The sequence below is a fragment of the Aythya fuligula genome, chromosome Z (assembly GCF_009819795.1).
Source record: "Aythya fuligula isolate bAytFul2 chromosome Z, bAytFul2.pri, whole genome shotgun sequence".
NCBI lineage: Eukaryota > Metazoa > Chordata > Aves > Anseriformes > Anatidae > Aythya > Aythya fuligula.
In genome coordinates, this window is record NC_045593.1 from 83,146,706 (window position 1) to 83,172,647 (window position 25,942).

At 45.1% G+C, this 25,942-nt stretch overlaps 1 protein-coding gene across 3 annotated transcripts in view; it reads right to left on the reverse strand.

Moving 5' to 3' along the window:
* Nucleotides 1-1,349: 1,349 nt before the first annotated feature.
* FAM172A (family with sequence similarity 172 member A) overlaps nt 1,350-25,942 on the reverse strand; it is a 253,536-nt gene continuing 228,943 nt past the window's right edge. For all 3 annotated transcript variants that reach the window (XM_032205984.1, XM_032205985.1, XM_032205983.1), the window contains one exon: nt 1,350-2,205. In XM_032205984.1, the coding sequence (XP_032061875.1) occupies nt 2,063-2,205 (143 nt within the window). In that variant the 3' untranslated portion in view covers nt 1,350-2,062. The remainder of the gene's footprint in view (nt 2,206-25,942) is intronic.

Here is a 25,942-nt window from a genome sequence, read left to right on the forward strand (position 1 = left end):
TTACCTCTCCGCACGGATCGACGCCGGCAGCGCCTCCGCGCAGATCCCGCGCATCTTGCGCGGCCGTGCAGCACTGCTCGCGCCCCCCGGGGGTCCCTCCCCGGCCAGGGGGGTCCGCAGCTCCGCCGAGCATCCGCGAAACCTCCCCGCAGGCTCCACCCGTCTTATTACCGCTGTTATTTTATGCCGGGGTTAATCGGGATTAATGCAGGGCGGTGGGGAGGGCCGCGCACCCCGCGGAGTGTGGGGGAGTGAGGATGGCACGGGGGGCTGGGGGTGAGGGAGCACCCCCGGGTCCATCACCCCACGGGGGACTTTTGTGGGGGAACTCATGTGTTTGTGGGGAGCAGCCCCCGGCGGTACCTGCGGGGGGTCTCGGCGCTGGGACGCAGGAGGCGGGATAAGCTCATCTTTATTTTGGCACGGAGTCCTCGGGGGGACCCCCTGCGCTTCGCAGTTCCTTACAGAAGCACAACCCGAGGCGAAGGCGCGGGAGGGAAAAGCCCCGAGTAAAGGGCGGCTGTTACAAGCAGAGATTTTTTTTTTTTTTTTTCCCAAAAACTTTCAAATAAATCCGTCACCGCGACGCTTGGCACCTCGCTGCCTCCCCCGGTGCAGGTCAAAACTCCCCGGGAAGAGCACAGATACCCCAAATGCGTCCTCCGACCGGGGAGGAAAGGCCGGGGGCTGTTGCACACCGAGCCCCCCTCCCCACCTCCCCCCGCCCCCCCCAAGCTTCAGGCTCCCGGTACGGTAAACCCCGCAAAAAGGAGGATTTCGGCTCAAAACTGGCCAGTCGTCCGCCCCGTGCACCCCTGAGGGTCTCTGCACCCGGAGGTACCGGCGCCCTCCCCCTCCCCCAAATAATCCCCGTCCCCCAGGTGAACCACGGGGAGCATCCCACGAGCGGGGGTCCCGAACCTACGGGCACCTTTTTTGCCTCCCCGCTGCTAACCACATCGGAGGCGAGGCCGGCACGGCCAGTGAATAATAATAAAAAAAATTAGATCACTCTAATTTCGCATAATCAAAACGAAAAGAGCTTAATTAGCGTGCTCGCAGGCCGGGCACGCTGTCAGGCACGTCTCGGGATGCGCGGCCGAAAGTTGCCGGCACCGAGGGCGGTGGTGGGGGGACCGGGGGGGACCTGAGGAGGACCCAGGAGGGACACAGGGGGGACAAGGGGGGTCCAGCCCGGGTGGGGACGGTGTGAGCAGGGAGCCCAGGCCCCGGTGATCACCACGGGACAGCAAGTCATTACAAATCCGGTGTATTAAAACGGAAGCATCTTTGCATTTAAAAATAAACGGGAAAATGTGCCCCCTTTTTCTTTTTTGTCTGTCTCTCTCTTTTTTTTTTTTTTTCCTGTCATATTTCACAGTGTGATTCAGGCATTTAATGAATAGGCATTTTTTAAGTGGAGCTTTCAAAAGGAAGATAAGATCCACAGATAATGCCATTGATCCGGCAGGAGGAGAAAATCTCTACAACAAAGGGGCTTTCCCATAAATCGGGACCAAACTTCTTCGACCCTCCTACCGGCAGAAAATGAAAGACTGAAGAGTTGATCCCACTTGGTCCCAGAGAAAGAGAAGGCGACTGACTCTGAAATCACTACCGAAATCACGGGCTTGTTAGCACTTCTGAGTTAGAGCCCTCTTTAGAAAAGAGTAATTTGTGTTTTGTTCTGTCTCAAACTAGAAGGAAGCAGCAAAAATCCTGCAGGCAATGGGACCACGACGATGCTGTTAAATTCTGGCATCAGCCTGGTGCAGGGCTATGTCAGGGCAATTAGAGCTGCACCACGCTGCACTGTGCAGTACCACTGTCAGCCTTAATCTGCGTGCTGATGGGCAGCACGAAATCCAAGTTACAGCCCACAGGAAGCACAACCAGTGAACCCATATTGCTTTGACAGTTGCACTCATCTAGAAATAATGCAAAACGCTATTTAGATGTATACATCACGACCCTGTGCTCTAGGAAGAAAACAATCTAATGAGGGGCTGGGAGACTGCTTGCAGGAAGCAAGCAGTGAAGAGGTTTCCCCCTCGTCCTCCTTTTACAATTCTTCGTATTTTATTCTGTTGGAGCGCCGCGTCGGGGTCGGCTTCACCGAGCTGTTCTTTGCCTCCAGGGCTTCGCTGAAGAACCTGAAGATGGATGGGAAGCTCTTCCAGGAGGTCAGCTCGTGGCGCTCCGTACCTGCAGAACAGAGGGGACAGAGTGACCGGGGGATGCTGCACACCGCGGCTGGCCCTGTGCCCGGGGCATCACAGAGAAGCAACAGCAACCATCCACATCCATTTCCACATCCACATCCGCATCCATATCCACACCCATGCTTGTGTGGGAGTCGCAGACCCTGCGGACTGGGAAGGTGAGGACCCTGCAGCATGGTGACAGCACTACCTCCATGAAGAAACGTTTGCTCTTCAGATCTGGAGCACCTTGTCCCATTTTTTTTTTTTTTTTCTTTTTTCTTTTTTGCCCAGTACATGTGTTTTGGCCCAATACATGTGTATTGACCAAGAAGGGACACCAGACCCTAGCAGCACTGCCTTCCTCGGCAGACCCATACTTGATGAACCCATACATGATGTGCGGGCAGAAAACAGGAGCCTTTCCACTTACCCACACACAAATTCAATCATACCTCATCGTTTTGGAGGGAACCTCTGTTACTTTGCAAGCATTTCCTTGAATGCCTCTCACATTTGCTTTATTAAAAAAAAAAATAAAAGGCAGCAAAACAGCCCCCAAATGAAACCAAGATGCACGCCCCCCTCCTGCGGAGACGAGGAGCCAAACGTGGTGGAAGAGTTGGGATCTCTTCCTGGATAACCCAATTATGCGGGGATGCTGCCGGGAAGTCTCTGGATCCTGGGCCTCCGTTTGATACTTTAACATTGTTAATGATAATTCTTTAGTCTGTAATAGTAGGTCATTGCTATGGTTACTCTACAATGGTGCAACACTTCGCTTTCCCCTTCAGCTATTCGCTCAGACCCGGTAACCACATTTGTTGCTTAGCAACAGTTTTGTGACAGCATCACAATCTGGGGGTGACAACAATGAAGGACACGGTGGCCCTGGATGGCCCTGGAGGGGATGCCACCCTCCAGGGATGCTGGGCACAGTGCCGCCGCTGTGGTGCCCCCATGAGACCCTCATCATCCTCGCGGGATGCATGTCCTCAGCACGGCGCCTCTGTGAGGAGGCCTCCGGTGGAGGCCTGGACATTTGCCTCTCTTCCCCTGCATGCCCAGAGGCAACCAACCCATGATTTCCCCAAAAAAAAACCCTCTGCAGAGAGTTGACTGCTTCCCACACAAAGAGACGCCTGCCTACAAAGGCAAAGCACGCTGCACACAGACGCACATTCCCACACCCCCATCTCCCGTGTTTGTCCTAGGGAGACAGCTTGTGACACCTAGTGCAAATTTCCTGGGGCATCTTTCGCTCAAACACTCCCCACCTCCGAATCCATCCCACCATTTGCAGGGTGATGGAACAAGCATGGGTTTTATGGAGGGGTGCTCCTTTGCTGCTGGGCTTCCTTGCACTCCTGTGTCACATTATGTTCCTTCACTCTTCTCTTCCTTTTCTTTCTTTCTTTCTTTCTTTCTTTCTTTCTTTCTTTCTTTCTTTCTTTCTTTCTTTCTTTCTTTCTTTCTTTCTTTCTTTCTTTCTTTCTTTCTTTCTTTCTTTCTTTCTTTCTTTCTTTCTTTCTTTCTTTCTTCTTTCTTTCTTTCTTTCTTTCTTTCTTTCTTTCTTTCTTTCTTTCTTTCTTTCTTTCTTTCTTTCTTTCTTTTTCTTTCTTTCTTTCTTTCTTTCTTTCTTTCTTTCTTTCTTTCTTTCTTTCTTTCTTTCTTTCTTTCTTTCTTTCTTTCTTTCTTTCTCTCTTTCTTTCTTTCTCTCTTTCTTTCTCTCTTTCTTTCTTTCTTTCTCTCTTTCTTTCTTTCTCTCTCTCTTTCTCTCTTTCTTTCTTTCTTTCTCTCTTTCTTTCTCTCTCTCTTTCTTTCTTTCTTTCTTTCTCCCCATTTCCTTCACTCTGCCTCTCTCTCATCAACAACATTCCTCCTTTGTGAAAGGGCCATCCAGAAACAAAAAATGGCAAAACAATAAGTTTCAGAAGCCTCCCCTTCCCTTTCTCAGCCTTGCCTTCTCCCATGCACTCTCCTCCTTCCCTCAAGAGAGATCAGGCTCACATTCACTGGTGTTACTGAAACTGATTAACCTAAAGCTTTCCTGTAGCAACCCCTCTCAACCCACCCCTCTCAAAAAACAATTCAAGCTTTGAATCTAGAGGGACTCAATGATTCAGCGGTCTAAAGCAATTTTAACACTTCCTATTTTCCCTTTCCTAGTAACAATCTCACTGACAGATGAACAATTTCCCTGGTGATAAAATCACTACAATGGCTATTTAGTTTCTGGGATTATGATGATTCTTTGCTTGATTAATATTGCAATAAGAAAAGCTTGCCAAGTAACTGCCTTGGCCCTTTACAGTCATTTAAAGGTCAAATTTTGTCCTTACTTATTCACATTCAACTACTACTAAAGGGAGAGCCCTAAAAATTTAACACTGCACAGACTGTGCATTTATGATTTATATACCGAAGGCTTGGAAAATTAGACAGAAGGAAGAGGAGTTATGTCCTCAGGGTGATGACAGATTTGGCCATAAGGCTTTCGCCAGAGAAAAAATATCGTTGATGAATGCAATCTCAATCGTGTATTTAGCAGTAGACAAATCTAAATTAAATGCATGAGAAGCCATCTATTTTTTGATTGAAAGAACCGTTTGTGAGAGTCGAGTAATATGAGGTGGCTGTACTACAGCCGAGATACTCTAAGGTATATATCCTCTTGGTGCCTGCTAATTTCGATGGCTGTCATTATAAACTGCACGATGCGGTTAGGCGACGACATTCATTCTCGGAAAAATCTGAGGAGCACGGTGCAATGAAAGGACATATGATGGCCGCCAAGTGCGGGAGACAGCTTGAACATCCTAAAACAAGCCAAGGCTGCTGCTGCTGAAGAATCACAGCCATTGATCCTGCCTCTCCTGACTCCGCAAAGACCCGGAGGGGCAGCCCAAGGGCTTCCCGAGGACCCGCATAGGAACGGGAGCTGAGGGAGCACCAGTATGGCATTGCTGGACAAAATGCAGGAGCAGCCAAGGGTCTGAGAGAGGACTGACCTGCTGGCTGCTGGTGTGGAAGGAGGCAGGGGAAACGGTGTTGTGTCAAGTTCAGGGCACTGCGGGGGAGCAGCGCCAAGGCGAGGGCGGATCCGGCAACCAGGAGGGAAAACGAGCAATGACTAATGCAGCGAACGGGCTTCAGAATCAATTTACACATGGCAAGAAAGAGATACTGACAGCTGGAAATAACGCAGGCTTGATGATACAGTTGTTGATACAAAAAATCAGGTGAGGGAATACTCGCTAAAATTTAATATACAAATCACTGGGTCTGGATGACATGCATCTGAGGGTCTTCGGGGAACCAGTTAATGAACTTGCTGAACTACTAGCAATTATTTCTGAGAACTCATGCACAATCAGGTAGGCACCAGAGGACTGGGGCGGGGGGAGGAAGAAAAACAATGCTAATTTGAGAAAAGAAGGATTAAATGAAATCACCACACATAATATTTACCTTTGAATATTATTAAAGTAAGAGATCGACATTTAAAAAAAAAACAACCCCGCAGGTGCCTTGAGGAGAACAGAAGCTGTAGAACAAAACGGGCTCAGATTTCACAAGAACAGATAAAAAATGAACTCGCCCACTTCACTGAACCACGGAATCTAGCAGGCAGAGAAGACAGGGCCATGACCACATCCTCCTGCACAGCCCAGTCAGACACCACAAGTGCGGGAGGGATGTGGGGCATCACCTGCAGCATAGTGCCACCACCGCGGCACACCTTGCCTCCTGCATGCCCACCATGCCCGTGGCGACCACCACAGTGTCCACAGGTTTCTGGTCCCTTGCCTCTGGGTGGGCTGAGGCTGTCTGAGCTTCTTGGGGGCTGGCTAGAGGGCTTTGGAAGAGAAATAATAGGTGTGGTGCAGGGCTGGAAACAGAGCTGTGGTGTCGCTGAGGGATTGGTGTTAGGACTTATGTCTTCTAAACATGGTTATTAGTGATCTGAGAGAATAATGGTAGCACTTATTAGTTAGCTGGATGAATTAGCAGGTGATACAAAGAAGAGGACATGAAGAAAAAGAAGGAAGAGAGAAGAAATAATACTAATATTGACACTAATATTGATACTAATACTGATACATACTAATATTGATACTGCTAACACTAACACTAACACTAATATGAATACAAATTCAAATTATTAATATTAATGCTAATGCTATTGCTAATAAATGTTAACACTAATATACTAATACTGATACGGATACTAATAAATGCTAATACTAATATTGATACTAATACTAATGCTAATACTAATAAATATGAATACTGATACTGATACCAATAATTACTAATACTAATACTGATTGTAATATTGATACTGGTACTGATACTGACACTAATACTAATATTGACACCAATACTAATGCTAACAATAACAACAGCAATAACAACAATAACAAAAAAAAATAATATAAACAAAAATAGTTAATAACAGGAGCCTAAATGGGCAGGAAAAATGGAAGAGGGAAAAAAAGGAGCTTGTATAGGTGCCTGCCGAGATGGCATCGTGTTGCGTGTGAGCACGGAGTGGGTGACCCCGGTGCCACGCAGGCCTTCCTGCTTGGGAAGTTTTTCCGCTGAGACCAGCTGCGATGCTGGCCTTGGCTCCGGCCCCTGAGGAAGCAGCTCCTCCTGCAACACCATGGCCTTTGAAATGAATTAAGGGTGCTCTGCACCTCAGGATTTAGCCTCTGATGGAGCAGGCAGCGTCACAGCTCTCCATGAAGCACCTTGCATAGTGAAAAGCTTCCACCTGGCGTCAGTGGGAGCCACACCGGGAGGACCCTCGCTGCTACGTCTGTCATCCCAGGCACTGAGCCACACCTGTACCAAGCCTTGCCAAGGCCTCCTCCAGGGCTTCTGTGTTTCCACAACACAGAGGAGCAATGCCAAATGCACAAAGAGATGATGATCCATGTTCCCTCTGGCCTAGGGAGGTGAATGCAGTTCACAAGGCCTTGCTGGAAAGGCCTCTCTTTCCTTGTCACGGTATCTACACACACAGAGTCTTGATCCTTAATGTATGCCATTGTGTAATGGTGTAATGATGCAATGATGCTGTCCAAACCTGCATGTGTGCATCAGGAAAAGCAGTATCCTACCTGCTGCACCCGTCTTTTCAGATGTTCTTCCCTTTCCCAGAGTTCTAACCAGGAACTTAACTTTTTAACCCCTGACTCCATCAGACGTTATCCAGAGTGACAGATTTAACTATTTTTAATTCATAAAGTTTCTGCATTTACTATTTTTGGAGAAGGGTCCCTTGGATCTGCACAGAGGAAGTGAAATGTGCTCTGCAGAAATTACTGTGGCTGCTGTGACTACTTTGCTCTACTGAAGTAAATCTCCAGATCTGAAACCCCAAAACAGAAGATCATCATCAGGAGATCAGAGCATCATCAGTTGTTTTATCAGGAGATTTAACAAATGTGTTTGTTTAAAATCATTATGCACTTCTGACAGAGAGCACAAGAACTTCAGCAAAAAATTGGGGAAGAGTCCATTAGCTCAAGAGGTTCGAGAAAGGATGATCTTAAGAGCTTCTGCATATGCAGTGGACATCTCAGTGGTGAAGAAGTGTTAAAAGCTTAAGCAAAATTAAGAGAGAAGTCATAAACCAATTAATGAAATGGAAGCAGTGATTTCTGTAATAATAATAATAATAATAATAATAATAATAATAATAATAATAATAATAATAATAATAATAATAATAATAATAAAACCACACATGCACAAAAGAACAAAACCTTGGTGTGTTTAGTTTGGCTTAGATGTAATAGTTTGTGGAGTCATGGACATGATAATAATCTAGAAGTGTCTTGGTAGGGAAATGAATTCTTTGGAGGAACCATGAGGGAAGAACCAGGCAAAGCTGGAGGAATGAAATACAGCTTAAGTAGAGGGCTTAGTCCCACAGTAAGTTGTTTTAGATGGAATGTTCGTGTGAGAAAAATCGTGGGAAGCTGTTTGGCAATGCCAGAGAACAGACTACACATACTAAGGCATGTTATGCTTAGCTATTACCTCCTGTGACACTGACAACAGTGTTTACTTTTGTTGGACATTTATTATCTGTAATATCTTTACTAGAATGACAGAAATGGAGCAGCAAGAATCCCACCAGCCCAGAACAATGATTACCTCTGAACCACCCCCTCCCCCCCCTTTTTTTTTTCCTCATTTACAGCACATAATCAGAAGCAGCAAGTGGTTTGGAAAGGTAACAAAATATTTAACAGCCTCCTCTCACCCTGCACACAACTGATGGGAAGACTCGTGCAAAAGCTGAGTCAGAGCAAGGTTTGCAAAGTGAGAAAGAGACTGGGAGCCAACACACCACTGCAGCCATCATTTCCACCACTGTTCATTAAATATTAAGGGCAGTCCCAAGAGCATGGGTCATTTGTTTGCTTCTCTGAGCACTAACCGGTCAAATAAGCCAAAGTTGTAAGGTTGCTCGCTTCTGAGTGCAGGTCAAGTCATTTTCTTTTGAGCATGCGTTATAAAAAGGAAAAGAGAGCTACTGCGTTACAAACAGGAGGAATCACAAACAGGTTAGCAGCTGAAGGTGCAGGATGATCAATGTCATTTAAAGAGATGGAAGAGTTTCAGAAACCCAGTGGTTTTAAGGGACTGGTCCTGGGCAGCAAACTCGTCCTATTCCTATTTCTATATGGACACTTACATGCAAATCTCTATCATCACCATCTACAGACATTTCTACATCTATCTGTATTTATATATGAACATCAATATTCCTTGCCTGTCAAATATGAGATGGGGAGTTCACTTTACATCACAGAAGGTATTTTGGTGGTGAGAAAGCACCTATGGAAGCTGCAGGATCTCATTGCATTAAGTAGCAATGGGTCAGGCAACAGTCTCTTGGGAATATTACAGGTATACCTGAAAAATTGCACATGTTCTTGAATTTCTTTCCATCCAGCCCTATTTTTTAATAGTTTGTGATTTTACCAGCTGTATTTAGACAACCAGTAGCACTGATTCTATTTGCATGGTACATCATAGCTCTGAAACCTGTTGATAATACACATCAGTGTAAACTTTTTAGATGTAGGTTCTTTTTCTTCTATCATAAATTAGAAAACAAAACAAAACAAAACACCCAACTTTATAAAATTGTACCCAAGAGCACAAAGTAGTTAGTATATGAAAAACATAATTTTCTCCATCAGGGGAAAGGAAAGTTATAAGTAAATGAAGTTTTTACCTGTTTAAAAACCCTGCACTTCCCAAGAACACTCATTCACCTGGCTTCTTTGGAGACCTCTATAATACCCATATTTAAGCTTCGAGGCTCCCACAGGTTATAAACCTGGGAAACACCAGTGTACACGATGGCTCTTAACACGCAGCCGCACCGTGACAGCAGTCAGTGGCCTCTCCTTGTCCTGTGCTTCCCAAGGGAAAGTCCAACAGGGGTTTCTGCGGCTGTGCTCACCATTGCTGTGCTTTAGGGGATGGGCAGCAGCCAAGACTGGGGCTAGAATGCTACTCTAGTGCATGCACAGCACTTGACATTTACACCACATCACGGCAGTACCTGTGTGCTCATTTAATTCATGCCAAATGAAATACTGCAGGGCAGATTTAAAAATCTGAGCTTATTCCAAAATCCCGAAGCTTTTCAGTGATTCTGGTGCTTACAGGGCGGAGATGTGAAGTTACACCCCTTGCTGGCAAGCTCTGCTGACGTGGGAGAGCACTACTTACGCAAGGAGTTTCATTGATTAGAGCAGGACCGGGTGTGTGAAAGGACCGGCGCTTAGAAAATAGCTACTCTCTGTGATGGTGTTTTACGATTATTTGCTCCTAAATAGTAATTGTACCATCAAACATCCGGATGGAGAATTAATTATTGGAAATAATTCAGAAAATGCTGATGTAAGCTTCCTTCAGTGAAGAACATCACAGATTTGTAAAACCCACCAAGCAAATGAAATTATGTAAATCACCCGAGGAACAGCTGTACCAGCAGCATGAGCACGAGCCGATACGGCTTTGGCGCTCCCAGGCACGCACGCAGCCAAGGCGATGCTGTGGAAATGGCAGTGCTTGCACCCAGAGCAGCGAGGAAGGGCAGTGCTTTAAAATCCTGCATTATGTGACGGTAAAGACACCCTGCCTAATAAAAATGGAAGAGGGCCCTTAATCACCAGCAGGATAAGCACAGACCTGCAATTGCAAAAAAGCAATTATAAAGTAAAACAGCTGAATATAATTTTCTCCCCTTACATGCCAGAACTGGTGTGGATGCCAACACTGGCAATCACGGAAGTGAAGGAGGTCTTTCCAGGGACAGAAACGGCCCCGTGCTGAAGGAACAAATGGGCCATGAAGCGCTGCAGCAAATGCCCAGTGCTTTTAGGATTTCAGCAAGAATCTGAATTCAAATGTCGTAAGCCTGTAGTGCATAAATGAACTCCTGCTGCCCCCATCCCCCTCGTGGAAAATGTTCATAATAAGGAGCATTTCAAAGGGTTTTTGTTTTCTGAAATTTCTGCTTGGATTATAATGTCCTGTTGTATCTTTGTAGGCAGAGGATTACAGTCAACATGAGCCCAGACTATATTTGCAGGTGCAGGAACAGCATTTTATGTACTGTACTTTTACAGTTAAGTTCAGAGGCAACTCAGTCTTGTGCTTCCTGCCACTGGTGCTCACACAGCACTCATCACTGTAAAAAAGCCCTGCCTTTGAAAGGAAACAACCCAACCCAACCCAACCCAACCCAACCCAACCCAACCCAACCCAACCCAACCCAATCCAACCCAAGTCAACACAATGCAACGCAACCCCCCCATGGTGTCTCCACCAGCTCCCAGTCTCTGCCTGGTCTCCTGGTCTTTTTTTTTTTTTGGCTGAGTTTGTGCTGGTGAAGAAGAAAACCCCATCAATGTAGATGCACTGCCTCTGAGACACTGGCGGTGCTCCTGAGGGAAAGCTGAGCAAAACACATCCATAATCCTGCTGTCTGTGGCTGCTGGAGGGTGGGAACAGGGCAAGCGATGGGGACATCCACCCTCTCTCCTGCCGGACACCTGCTCCAGGTGCCACAAGCTGCCAGAAAGGACTTAGCTCTTTGTGTCAAGAGGTGAAATTTAACAGCCTAAACCCAAATGATCCTGAGCATCCTGATTCAGCTGCTCAGTGCCCCCCGAGGTGTCTAAGCTCCACTGACACCTCTGCGCCTGACCTTAGAGCTTGTGCCTTATTACAGCACTGCCTCTGTATATGCTCAGAAACACCTCAGGCTTGACAGGGCAAATGCTTTCATGGGTCTCAGGCAGATAGAGAGGCCCCTCCGTAATGCTCAGTACGTACACAGGCCTCAGAGGGAGGAATGCCCTCTTCAATCCTTCTTTTTTTCCCAACTTTCTTTTCACTCCTTCCCCATTTTAATTCTGTTCAAGACACCTGTTTGTCCAGGAGGAACTTCTGAATTCCTCCCCCCAGACTTGCCCACCTCACAGCTCTTCCCAAACCCTTGTCCACCAGATGTCCCTTAATTCCTCCTGGATCTCATCCATCCATCTAGACCATCTTTCCAGTCTCTATGGCTCCTAATTCCTTTTTTTTTTTTTTTTCCTTCAAACTGTTCTCATCAGACCTTCTCCTTGAAAACACCTCACTGGAAAACAGAGACTGAGACATGGTTTTGCCAGGTTTTTTAAAAACATGGGCACAGGCTGCACCTACCACTCAGGGATAGTGGTGAGACAGAAAAATGAGGGCACGTCCACGACAATACAACAGCCCTACCCTGAATGTTACGACAAATGAGCAGTCAGTCTTCTATGTGAGAATGATGGTTTCATGGGAAATTTAGTACAGTTTTTAGTGACTTCATGGAAAGGAAACACATCTGTGTTTGTAAAATGCCTGGAAAATAGAGCTGGGCTACCAGAACGCAAAAAAAGCATAACAAAAAAGATTTTAAAATTCAAGTTTTGGAGTCATGGACAGGTTCTCTGTTCATTCTGCTAAAATTTGAATTTTACCAAGTAATTACAAAAAAAAAAAACTCTATGGGAGAAAAACTGTGAAAAAATTGCTACGGTGGGAAGAAGACAGCGCTGTTTCACCAGTGAATTCACACTGATACAGTCAGCATTAACCTTCTTATGTAAGCATGACCTTTGCTGGTCATTGCGAACGAACATTCTTGAGAAAGGCAGGGGACTGAACCCAGACCGCGAGATTTCATGGGCAATGATCATTGTTGTGGGTCAAGTACAGCTGTGCTGCAATCATGAAGTTAATAACCTCTCCCACGGCAGCTTTACATACGGCTGTCTCCGAGGAATGCTATTTCTGTAACTCACAGCCTTTGGAGATGCTATTTATAATTTATAACCAATCTGAAGCGCAAAGATTTTTTCTCTCCTGCAAGTCCCAGTAATCAATACAGGTCTGCACCCATCACAGTCCCGTTGATGTGAAGTTGATGTGAAGTGGGTGAGCACTGTGGCTCAAAACCACTATGGCCACCTGCAGCATCTGGGCTGGAACCGCAAACAAAGGGGAAGGAATGCTCTGTTCGGGTGCCATCTCAGCTGTTTAGTGTCACAAACTAAATTAATTGCATATTTGCCTCAGAGACACTCAGAAACTTGAGTTTTTCTGGCATGTGTCTCATGGACTTCAGGCTTCCACGCCCTAATTCATAACACATCAGGAACTGGTGTTTGATACTTGAAGTGTCCGTAGCGTGGAAACCAGCAATTTAAGACTAAGCACTAATTTGCAGAGGCTTTGCAGATGTGAATTACACTAGATTTAACTAAGCTGAGTAACATTGCACTTCCCATGACTTAACCTTGGAGACGTCATCAGAGGGAACATTCAAGATTAATGACCACGGAGCTGCACCAAGAGCACAGCAAAGCATAGGGCATCAGGGAGGGAGGGGAGACGTTGGTGACTGTACCTGAGATGAGATGAGAACACATACTGTGACAGAGGGGGGATGACCTCCACCAATGCCCTGCCTGAAATCCCCTTTTCTTAGGTGGGCACATGCATGGAAGGTTGGTCTGCCACCAGCAACAGAGCCTGGGATGAACGTGGAAAGGTCAAGTTTGTGGTGGAAGGAGGAAAAAAAAGACAAAAAAATAAACCCTTTAAAAATGGAAGACTCTTGCTCTGTCTTTTTCTGCTTTTTCTGGCTTTTCTGTGGCTGGAGTGAGCTCATCAGGACCCAGGGACCAGCATGGGGAAGGACAGATGTGGATTCCTCCTGGAGGAACTGCAGGTCATGTCCTGCCTTGCAACCTTGGGAGAAGCACAACGGGCCTGAAAGCAGCCCCCAAAACACATCTTTCTGCTAACACGGTATTCATCATCCAATCGAAGAGCTGAAAAGGTTGTAGCCACTTCAACACTTAAATAAGCTCCCTTTGGGAGACCATATTTATTCCAAAATGAGGACTGATTTGCTACTGCCATTCATATATATATATATAAATGCCACCAAGCTCCAAAGCTATCTTCTAGCTGACATAGTCACCTCCATTCTGAAGGAACAATGTTTGTTTTCCCTACCAGACAGAGAGAGGGAAAAAAAAAAAAAGAGAGAGAGAGAAAATAGCAAAGCTTAATGACCCTGGTGCACTTCCAAATGCAAATTCTCATTTTGAAATACTGTCCTGACCTAACAATTGACCTTCTGATGTGGAGTCTTATGACAGAACTGGTGCTCCTAAGTCAGGCTCACAGAAAAAGCAAGCAAGATCCTTCATATCATGGTAGGGATCTTCTGCCAAGAGTTCAGTGGGTGCTGAAGAAAACTTGAGTTTAGTCTCTCTCAGTGAGAAAGATGGTAAACCTCAAGAACTGGAAATGAAAAAGCAAGAACCTGCCAGGAAAGTATATTTGGAAGTGGAAGAGAGATGAAATATTTAAATGAGTTTCAAAACTTGTTTCAAATTGTTTTCTTTTCCTTACATTGAGGATCTCTTTTTTTTTTTAATTTTTTATTTTTTTTTATAAAATTAAGACAGAATGGAAAGAAGTTGTCAGGGTAATTTCTCTCTGAAGAATTGCTGAACTGGAATTATGTCATCTTGCATTAAAATTATCAGTTATTGCCACAGTTGGCCCACAAATATTATATTAAAAAAGCAGGAAGAAAATCACTAAAATACATTTGGGGAATTCTTTTGTTTGTGCCCTGTGCATATCTTTTAATACTTATTGCTCCAATTTGGCTTGGTTTGTCTAAAACACTGTAGGCTGTTTTTTCAAAACAAGCCTAAAACAACTGTTGATATATTAGGGAAAAAACGACATGGGGAAAAACAAGATTGAGGTGGGAGCTGAAGTTTGTCTAAATGAGAACAATATCAGCATGCACAAATGCACAGACAAGCACAGTTTGACAGTCACTGCTCATAAAAGATCCTGCAAGGAGTTAATATGAAAACTAAATCTCCTGTAGAGGGAAGTTGGAGGGGAGCTCATATATAAGCACTTAAGGAAAACTTGCGCCGTGGCTGGAATATATATAGCGCATTCCCCATTAGTCTAGGGATAAATGAAATGTAATAACCACGATATATTGCTATATTAAATTAAGAAAATATTTTTTTCAGTCTTTTGCAAAAAGAGGGAATCTATGACTGACTAAAAAGCAACGCGCTTTCCGTCAACAACATACCCATCTGTTTTGACACGCTTTTCAGAGCCAGTACCAAAACGACATGAATGCTTCACATTTTGTGCCTCTGTAGCTGCACTACGTGACTGCTCCTCCCCGCAGGAACCTCACCGAGCCTTGCAGTGCAAATCCTCCACATCTCCAGATGCCCCCAGTGGATTTTCCACTGAAGGCCTACGGGGTTGCCTCCGAGCTGGGAAAGGAAGGGGACGTGCAGGGCTTGCTCCCATATGGATCGCTCCTTTGTGAAGCCAGGAAAACCAGTCCCTGCTCAGAAAACACTGCCCCAGGCTTCGCTCTGTGCACAGGGGTCCTGCTCGGGTCTGGGGGAGAAGAGTGACTCTCCTCCATGCAAGGAGCCCCCATGCACCATTGCACCGCATTCCTGGCATGTGCCAAAATGCCCCCGCTGGGGCAGGACCATGATGGCATCTGCCCCATGGCCCAGGGTTTCTGTCACTGATCCGAGTAACAACCACCTCAACTGTGATAATTTCCATATTTTCTGTGTTTCCTTTAATAGGGAAGCACCTTGAGGGGACCATGCTGCTGCCCTTGCACAGCACTGGCTGAGCTGGACTTCTGATGTACACGCTGGTACATAAATTAAGTTTCACAACAGAAATGGTTCAGAAAAAAAAAAAAAAAAAAAAAAAAGAATCAAATAAATCTGTGGCAGACAAGCTTAGCAAATCAAATAGATGCAACTGCTTTGGTACGGGCTGGGAAGTGCTAAAACCAAATGCTTCCTTAGGACACCCATTGCTTAATGTGGCTTTCTGAAATATGAAAAGCAGATACTTTTTAATTGGGTTTAGTATCCCAAATGGGTCATGGAGATATTCCTATCTGACTTTTGTGTGTTAAGCAAGTAGATCCTTTGTAGTTAGGGATCTCCATAGTTTCCATTATAAGAGCTTGTCTTCAGTTGCTTATAAATTTTGCCAAGCTAAGTATTTGGGATGAAAATTCCCATGCTCTGTTTCTGCCTCAGGCTGATTATTATTATTTTTTTTTATGTTTCAACTAAAAGGATTTAGTCACTTCAGGAAATAAGATTGAGGAAAAACATGTTTTGCCCCTGTTGGGGAAAAAAGAAAAAGAAAAAAAAAGAAAGAGAAAAGAAAAGAAAGCCTTACAAGAAATTCACTGAGCAGCTCCTGCGTCTCTATTCTTCACAGCAATAGTCTGCAATTTGGAAGGTATGGTCCCTGTTGTCCTTTTGCAGTTCCCATGAAAAACCACCCAGCTTTCTGCCTCGTCACAAGCCTTTGAAAAGTCTCATTTGCATAGGCTCAGTGAAGAGTCCCCAGAAGCTGGCACCCAAAACTGGCCCACAGCTGCTCTGAAGATGCTGCTTGCGAGGGGCGAGCTGCAGCCCAGGCCGGCAGGGCCGAGCTGGGCTGCTCCTGCAGTGCCTGCTGCCAGGCCCTGTGGGCACTGTGGCATCAGGCACAGGAACCGAGCGTGGCCTCACTCCATCCTGCGCTCCAAATGCAGGCGAAACAAGGGAAGAAGGGAAAAGAAAAAGCCACTTAATGCCACAAAAGAGAGGGGAGAGCTAGTCCTGGGGGCAGACTGAGAGCAGAGCTGGCTGTGCAAGAAGGCTGCAGGAGGGAGGTGGCCCTGCAGCTGGAAGGAGGGCAGCCCAGGGCAGGGAACTGGCTGCAGAGAGGCTGGGGAGTGGGGACAGGGACTGGGGCGGTGTTGCAGGAGCAGCACCGGTGGCAGGAGGGTAACGAGGAGGGGAGCAGATGCAGCAGGCCACAGGGGTGCAGGTTTTTCCATCTCGTTGGAGGACCCATCCCCTCCCAGCACCACCAGAACAGACCAGCTGGGTCGGTGCTTCCTTCTGCCTTAGCTTTGGTTCATGGAGAAGGTGACAATTAACAACTCTAGTGATATCAGCTGCTTTGCCTGGCTTCACTAGTACAGGCGCCTGGATCTATGATTTCCAGCTCCACACCTGGCCTGCATCAACAGAGCCTCACACGACAAAATTTCTCTTCTTGATGAGGTTAAAGAAAGTGAATTGCACACAGAAGAAGCACATTAAGAGAATATTTGAAGTGGAGACTGAAGGGAAAAGTTAGACAATCGGCTTAGTCAATACCCAAGTGGCTCAGGGACAGGACCATGGTGACTACTACTGCCAGTGGGAAGGAGGAGATGCATGGCGAGAAGGCTGCCAAGCAAGCAGCAAGGGAAACAGTTTGTGATCACACCATGCAGAGATTGGGAACTGCTTCTGGTGACTGGAGACTTGGCCCCTGGTGGAACATGATTATTGGCACTGCTCTGATACAACTTCCATCTACACTGTGCTGCCCTTGAGGATCTCTTGTGCCTTTCTCTACCAGGCTCCTCCACTGACTCATTGCTTGGGTCAAAACAGACTGGGGTTTTTCAGCAGAACTTGAAATAATTTCATTTATAATGAAGCGCAACAAGGAAACAAAGGAGAATGTAATACAGCTTGGGAAACTCAAGAAATGTGGCACTTTATTTGCCATTCTATGGATAATGAATGGAATTAAGTGTTGGGTTTAAAAACAGATATTTAAAGTAAAAAACAATGTCTATTTTAAAGAACAACAGCAGGGAACTAATCTCACTAGGGGAGTAAAACTTGCATGATTTCCCAAGTCCCAGGGAGGGTTTTGAAGCACCTGCAGACAGGAGTCTCACCACAGAAGCAGATCCTGTGCCACTGAACCATTCACAGTCAGGACGTTCCTGATCCTTCCAGGAAAGGCCTGGCTCATCTGGTTTCTTAGGCCCAAGGTTTCCAGGTGAGTATCTTCTCAGATATGTGTCACCTCTAATGGCCACTCATATTTACTGAACTACCAGTTGTATTTTTATCTTAACCCAGCTGAAGGTAACTGTTGTTTCCACCTGAGAGCACACCATGTCTGTATGGGGGCATGACCACTATGGTTGCACAGCGCTGTTGTGATTGCTGTAAAGAACAAGGATAACACGGAAATAATAATTTACGCTCAAAATAAAGCTCAAATAAAAATCAAGCCCAAATAACTCATCTGTGGTGAGTTTTTCCTGAGGCAGCCCACCAGAAGTTCCCAAAGCACTGGCCCGTAAGGTAGGGGCTCAGAGGAGCTGACCAACACCTGGGACAGGCTGTGTACAGCAATCCAGATGGACATCACAGGTTGGCTTCATCTGAGGATGCATGAGCTGTGACTCTGCCAATCCAGTGGCGCACGGAAAGCGCTGAAGAGCTGTGCTCGCTGCAGGGGACAAATTGCACTCGCAGGACACAACATATGTAGGAGCACTAAAGTATAAAATACAAAATGTTTGTACATTGTCATTGCTCACTCTAGCATGAACTGATTGGGCAATAGTCTGTCACTGTGGAGGACTCTGGATAATGTTAGCCCATTAAAACTTCGAGCATTTCATACGTCGTTGGAGCTGAGAATGGCCAGTCACTAAAAGCAGTATTACGCTGCAGTCACATCACATGCACCTCTAGACTCATCCCAAAATTCGCTACCATAGCTTTAGCTAACAGTTACCTATCTGGGGTTTGGATAACAGAACAGTTAAAAAAAAAAAAAAAAAAAAAAGGAATAAATGAAAAAAACAGTATGAAGACTCATACAGGGCACCATGAACACAGCACTGACAGTTTTAATGATAAACGTATCGGAAAGAATCCATGCATCTAAACTTGTACTTGCTATGATGTGTGATGCTGTGACATGTATTTTGGGGTGCCAACCATACACAGTTTGTTTTTCTTGCTCCAGCTGTTAGCATGTACCTTTCTGTGCTAACATCATGGCACTCTTCAAATGAGACATGAAGGAAGGGTGACATAGCCACAGGCACAGAATCAATTACCCCCAAACAACAATGTAATTGATCATTCTCAAATACAGAAAATCTGCTAAGCCCTGCCAAGCCCTAACAGGCTCAGTTTCAAAAGCAGGCACATAACACTCTCTCAAAATCTGTAATAAGCTAGGCATAGTTTAAGGGCACTAACCTGCCCAAGAACGCCATCACCTCTGTAAGCATTCATGTTCAGTAGCATATTTATGACAACTGCACTGTTTGTGCATCATATTATCATTCAGATAACACAACACACTTTGCACACTTTTATCTATGCTTTATGGCCAGTATCTTTTAAATATTACCAACTACGGTTCATTTCTTTGTTTACTGCTGCTATATCACAACGTACCTCCCAGGTGTGGCAACGACTGATGTTGTTGCACTTACTCTTAGGAGCAGTTCTTGCTCACTACCTTGGGACACCACGTTTGCTCTGTGCAGTACAAAATCTGCTAACCCCAAACTCCTAATTATTTGCTGTTCCAAGCTGTCATAATGTCAAAGCACCATCTTTTATTCCAGGTGAGTCTTTTATCCTATGCATCTACCTGTAGCTGTTACATTTCAATGCACATGAACATACTGGGGCCTGGAGACATGAAGAAAGGAAAATGACATCTTTTTACCTTCCACAGGCACACATATATACCCCATCTGACAGTGCCCTGGTATGCAACAGGCCATCAAGTATTTGGTAAAAACTTTGCAAATGATCATCATCTTTTCAGGATGAGAACTCTTCTACTCCCTTTGTATGCAGTCTTGAATGCAAATTGGGCACTAGCATAGGCATTTCTCTCATAAACAGCTATGTTCCATTTATTTAACCTGCTAAAGCTAAAAACCGAGCAGCTAACACACTGCAGAAAGCCAAATCTACACAAGGCAGAAATTAGTTTGTTAAGCAACAGTCATTGGGTGTTACTGGCGTTCTTCGGTTTTGCATTTTCTTTCCTCTTAAAATATCTTGCCTTAAATTTGAAGTAATGTCATTAAGTACAGCAGACTGCTTGACAGGCTTCTCTGGTAACAGGCAGCACAGTACGTTTTCTTTAAAGGGCTCACGATACAAATGCTGAAATAAGATGTGTTTTTACTTAATGTGGATAAAGCGTGTGAATGAAGTGTGAAAAATCTGAAGTGGGAATAAAAAACAAGCCTAAAAGAATTAGGCTCTTCCCTCTTTAAAAATAAATACTGGAAATTATTTCATTTAATAAAATTGCCAGCTTTGCAATCCAAAGAGCTCCCCTATAGTCCCTTCAAAGAAAATAAAGACAAATCATTACACAAGTGGCAATATAAACCCGTTCTTCTCTGTCACTTTTGCAAAAAATAATGCTTGAGCTGTGGACTTGTAACAAGTTTTGACTATGGGCCGTTGAAAATCTGGCACTTCCATGAAGCTCCATCAGGAGCAAAATGACCCACCTAGGGTGATGGTACCTAAACCTCATGTTTTGTGCCTGGACACCTTTCCACCAGCACTGTGTCCCTTGTGGCACTGGATTTTTGTGATGCAGCAGCCGAGCCAGCCTCTAATTCAGTAGCGGAAGGTCGTCTGTGCTCGATCCTGTGCGGACCCGCACTCAGGGCTCACCCCCACCACCTGGAAGTGTGGAAGGGTGGGGCAAGGAACCAGACCCTTTTGGTCCCATCCATTTTTGTTCACTACATCAGAAACCAAACCACTGAGATTCTTGAACTCCATGCCCCAGATCCTCTTCGGAGCAACAGGCCAAAGCCAAGCTGGCTGAGCCACACCCCAACCAGGCTCCCTGTGGTTTTATAGGTTTAAGTAGCTTAGGGTTATTTCAGTGTGCCACACCGTCATGGAGGAGCACTGGAAGTGCTAAGGTTGTCAGTCTGCTGAGCTATCAAAGATTAGCTCATGTAGGAATGTATCAACATCCTTCATATACAGCTAATCAAATTTGAAATTACTGACATGTCACCTTGAGGAGGAATTTGATTTATTATTTGCAAAGTAATCCAGAAAGCAGTGAGATGCACAGCTGTAAGAATTACTGTTACGCTGTTTATGACAATACATTAGTTTTGTTGCTTCTTTTGTGCCTTCACAAAATAATAGTAAATAACAAAACTTTCTTTGTGGCATTAAGTAGTCCAGAGAGCAACATGTAAAATGCTGCTTTTCAAAGTAATAATTCAGATATAAAACCACAGAATAAGTGTTCACTAATCATTAATGGTATGTAGCTGAAGATATGAATGTGTACAGTTATTTTCCCTCTTTGCAATGGACCCATACTTAATGGAGAAGGTTACCAAAAGCCATTTTGGCTCTGTGACCTCTCTTGCTCATTTCTCCCCATTGGGTAGCAGGGCCTGCTCCAGTGGGATCAGATTTTAAATGTCATGCAAATAGCATGCAAATTTTAAAATGCCATGCAGTTTAAGTGCATACATAATTTGTAGCATATTTACTTATATGTGCTCATAAATCACAATGCCTGTGAACACAAACTAGGAATGGAGAAGTATGTACATTTTTCATGCACAAATGTGTGCTAAAACCACCTGAAAATCTGCCCTCTTGTAACTTCATATCAGAGGTGACTTAACTTTGTCTTGAAAATAAAGACAACACAGGATCGCTCTCAAAAAAGTCAGATACCTGGTTAATTGCACTGCAGTATTCATCCAGTCTGCACCACAAATTAACACAGAGTACTCATGTATGCCACAGGCAAAGCTTCCCGAATTAAAGATTTATTTTTAGCACTGATAATTCGCTCCCGGTTGTTATGTATAGTTTTGTATGTATATAAATGTATGTTTATGGCACAACGTAAATAAGAGTTCTGCATTTGAGATCAGCTACCCTGGTAAGTAAATGACTATGCATATAAACAAATCTGTTCACTACCTTCAAATATTTTTATTTGTCATATAATTATATCATATATATATCTTCACAGATGTATAAAATATATTCTTAGGAAAATTGCCACGGAATGTTGTTGCTTATATTAAGTAAATGGTATATTTGTGTACTGTGCTCCGTACTTATATACATGAAGCATATTTGTATACACATAGAACTGCCAAATATTTCACTTCTGTTACTGTACACACAGGTTGATATTACTAGGAAAAAAAATAAAAATAAAAACAAGTACTAACTCTCTGGAGTGTTTTGGAGACTGGGTTACCAGCACACCTTTCAGAAAACGTGTTTTAATGCTGACAAGGCTGCAACAAGATGCTCTAGGTAAGGATGCTGTATGGCCAGGTAGGCTCATGGCTAACAACGCAGCCTTTACCCACCTTTAGTCCATTTAAATCGAGGCTGATAATTGTTGGCACCACCAGACAGGGTCTGGAAGAAGCTTGTTAGAACCCCTCTGCTGTCCAACTGGCTGCTCACTGCGGGGCCATAAATTCCTGCCCACCACTTTAAGGGGTAGGTAAAACAGACCTCTGAAGAACTGACTTTACCCCGCGTTCCATATTTTCTTCCCATCCCTGGTGTGGGGCACTCGGGGCCTGGCTAATCTACTAAAAGAAGCAAAAAGTGCATTTACAGGTGGCTTCGAGGAGAGGTGTTTCAAGCTGCAGCGGTGAGATCGAGAGGAAACAGGTTCTGAGACAGTGTGGGAATTTTCAAAATGGAATTTAAATAACTAAAAGAGTAACAAGGGATGTGAGGTGAATTTCAAAATATTAGCATTAACAACTTTCTTTTTTTAGACAGGTTCTCTCTGGCAAATAAAGCTGTTAAGTGATTTCAATAGCATCAATATTATACACAAAAATGTGATATCGTTAATAACAATGAAAAAGAAGAGAATTCTCACGGGAGGTATAAAACTGGTGTGCAACAAGTTATACCCTCACTCTCCTAATCCAGTCTGAGCCATTTAATTTCATGTTTTTAAAATATATTAAAAGGCTTGCTTTTTTCTTCCCCACAAAAGCCTCTTAAAAAGCATTCATAACACATCCGTGTGCATATGAAGTAGGTGGCGGTATGCTAGCAGAGCCGAGGTTGCCTCGTGGTTTTTCTGGGGAAGGACAACCCTCAGTGCCAATGCTGAAGCTGACCCGACAGATCGGACCCTCGGGAGGGTCCTGGATTTACATTTCATAAGCTCAATAATATTCTGCCTGATTTATGATTTGCTGCCTGGAACAAAGAAGGTTGTGCTTAACAACTTTACTTTAGTGTGGGTAACTGTTGATCTCAAAATGGCACGTAAAATGCATTTACATCAGCGCTGCTAATAGGCCCATAATGATTCTTTATTATGTTTCAGTGAAAGGCAACTGAGTGACAGGTAACTGATTTTGTAGATCAAATAACTTTCTGCCACCCCCACACAGCTCCCAGCTGCTGCACACTTCACACGCCAATACAAATACAGTTGTAAAGTAGACAAATATATTATAACTACGTTATTAAATGAGACACAACACAGGGTGCTGGAAGACTCAGAGAGCTGTTTAATAGGGAACTACGGGGATGCAAAACTGAGTTCCACGAGGGTTTTGGCACACAGCTGGTGCCCCCGTCCCTGATGCCAGAGCTCAGCAGCACCGTGCCTGTGCTCAGATAGTGCCTGCCCTGCCAGGGCAGGGGATGCTCACTGCACGGTGCTTAAAGAGAAGCATTCTGGTATGTAGACATGGGTACTGCTCTCAGAGACACTGACAAGGGTGTTCAGAAATCCTGGTGCTGGAGGCTGATGGTGCTGATGGCCTGCAATGCTGCAAAAGCCTCCTGCTTGGCTGGGATGTATTTTTACGTGCTAAACTGTGGGTAAATAAGGCGTCGGAGTCTGTCTGATCATCTTTGACAACAACTCCAGCCCTGCCATCACAGCCACAGGAGAAACCATCACGTACCCAGCCCTGACCTCCCGAGCCTTTTATCTGCGTGTGTACTCTCCCCGGACCCCGCAAATAAAGGGCAACCAGCAATTTACACATGAATCAGCCTTCTCTGCCGAGCAGGCACCAGAGATGTCCCTTTTCTCTGCTGTGGTGGGGAGAAGTGGCCGGGTCGGAGATTGTCTGCCCAGGAATCACGGTCAGCAGTGGCGGGCAGCGGAATGCTTGGCGGGATGCCTGGCGCGGGCAGCAGCAATGGAGAGCAGAGGAGTGCCGAGAGGGGAGCTGCTCAAAGCAGACCATGTCACACAGCGCGGAGATACACTGCTGATAGGAGATGGTACAAGATACCTTAGCAGGCAGCCGTATGGAATTCAAGATGCATTTTGATGAGGCACAAGCCTTGTGGTTACTTCAGGTCTTGGCTCCGCTTGCATGTGCTGCCTCTCGCAGCCACCACTGACACTGGCATGCTTACGAGTGACTGGCCAGGGGCATGCATTGGCCAGCCCTGACAAAATGCTCTAATGACATCATTCTCAATGGTGAATAGCCAAACACTTTACAATGTGAAGGTCTACTGTAGAGGCAGTGCAGTGCTTGGTTTCCACCAAACATCACTGCTCAGAGGAGTTTCGGCTGTGCCTAAGCAGGGCCCGTGCTCTCCTACCTGGAGCAGGAGGCAAAGTGGGGACCAGCACTGCTTCATTGCACGCACTGGAAGTATTTCTGCAGGTGAAGCCACTGCAAACCCCATCCACTGCTCTCCTATCCCCACTCCTGCCCCTTGTGGATGCCCTATTGGACCTGGCTCTGCCCCACCCAGCTTGCTGCCACAAGAGCACAACACAAACAACAATATACAGCCTTTTAAAGCAAACAAGCAACAAGATGAAACAAGAGCAGTTTGGCTGAAGAGATGACTTTGCCTTCTAAAAACCCGAAACCAAAATATAAAATAAAAGCAAGATGTCTTCCTCCTTTATACACTAGGTAAATCCCTTATTCTCTACAATTACACCTTTTTATTGGGGTTACATCCATCCTATCTTTGTTTAACCTTCCTGAAAACACTCTTATTGCTGAGAATGCTTATGCTATGCATCCGTGCTTCCCAAGATACATGGGAGTAAAAATATGATTTCAGAAATTGATTCTGCCTTTGAAAAAAAAAATAATTCTATGAGTGCTATGCCTATATATCTGATGGACAAAACAGACCTACTGAGTCTAATTGCTTTAGTATTTACATGATGATATGCAGGTGTAAAATAATGATATAGGTTGGATATGCCTTCATTTAAATTTAATACCAACGTTGCTAGCATCAGATCTGCATTTATTAGTGTGGTACATTTTCTGTGAGTATGGTTTGACTAGATGCCAATGATTTTTGAACTATGTAGTGAAGCCAATTAGCTCTAAGAAATAAACTGATACTTCTCTCTAGTGTCATACTAACTGCTACAGTATGAATTATGCTGCTGATAAAGATGTTGCTATGAGCCAAAACATAACTACAAAGACTTAATCAACTTGCAACATTTACATAATCATAATAAGAAATTCAGCTCTGAAAGAGTTGTGTTTACGTCCCTAAATGTACGTTTTTAACGGACGCCAAAAACAAAGGTAAAAATTAATATAAAATGTGGTTTATTGTTCTCCGAGCCTTACGCTCTCCCCCATTTCCCGGAGCGGGTGCTGTCCCTCTGCCATCCCAGCCCCGGTCACGGTGGACGCGCTCCCTCCTCAGTGCCCTGCTCTCCCCTCGTGCTGCAGCGCTCTCCTGCCCGGTCTTGCTCCTTCTCCTCCCTACACATTGCTTCTGACCCCTCCTCACCGCCAGCTCCCTGGCTCTCGTTCCCCTCTCACCCCGTCCAGGGGCTCACCACCATCCGTCTTTCCTTCCATGCCTGGCTGTTAAGTCCTTTCATAGCCACCAGAGATGTCACCTGCTGGGCTCCCAGGGCAGGCGCTGCTTCCAGATCCTGCTCGTGGCTCACGTTGGCTGCTGCTGTTGTGTAATAAACCTCTACAGCCAACCCTGCCTTGTTTGTTAAACCAGCACTGCTGCCCAAGCTCACCATGGCCAACATGATGCCTTCTCTTGTCCTGCCAACGACCTCAAGCCCTGCAGGCACTCCTCCTGGACATCGCTGTGAAGATCTTTGTCATGCTGTGCTGCTTTTTTCACCCTTCACTGGCTCTGCTTGCTTGATCACAGGGAACTTCAGGTCACTGTTCCTGCATCCAGAACCCACGGGCTTTGCCTGTGCTGGCAAACAGCCCCAGGAACCTTGCTGGGCAC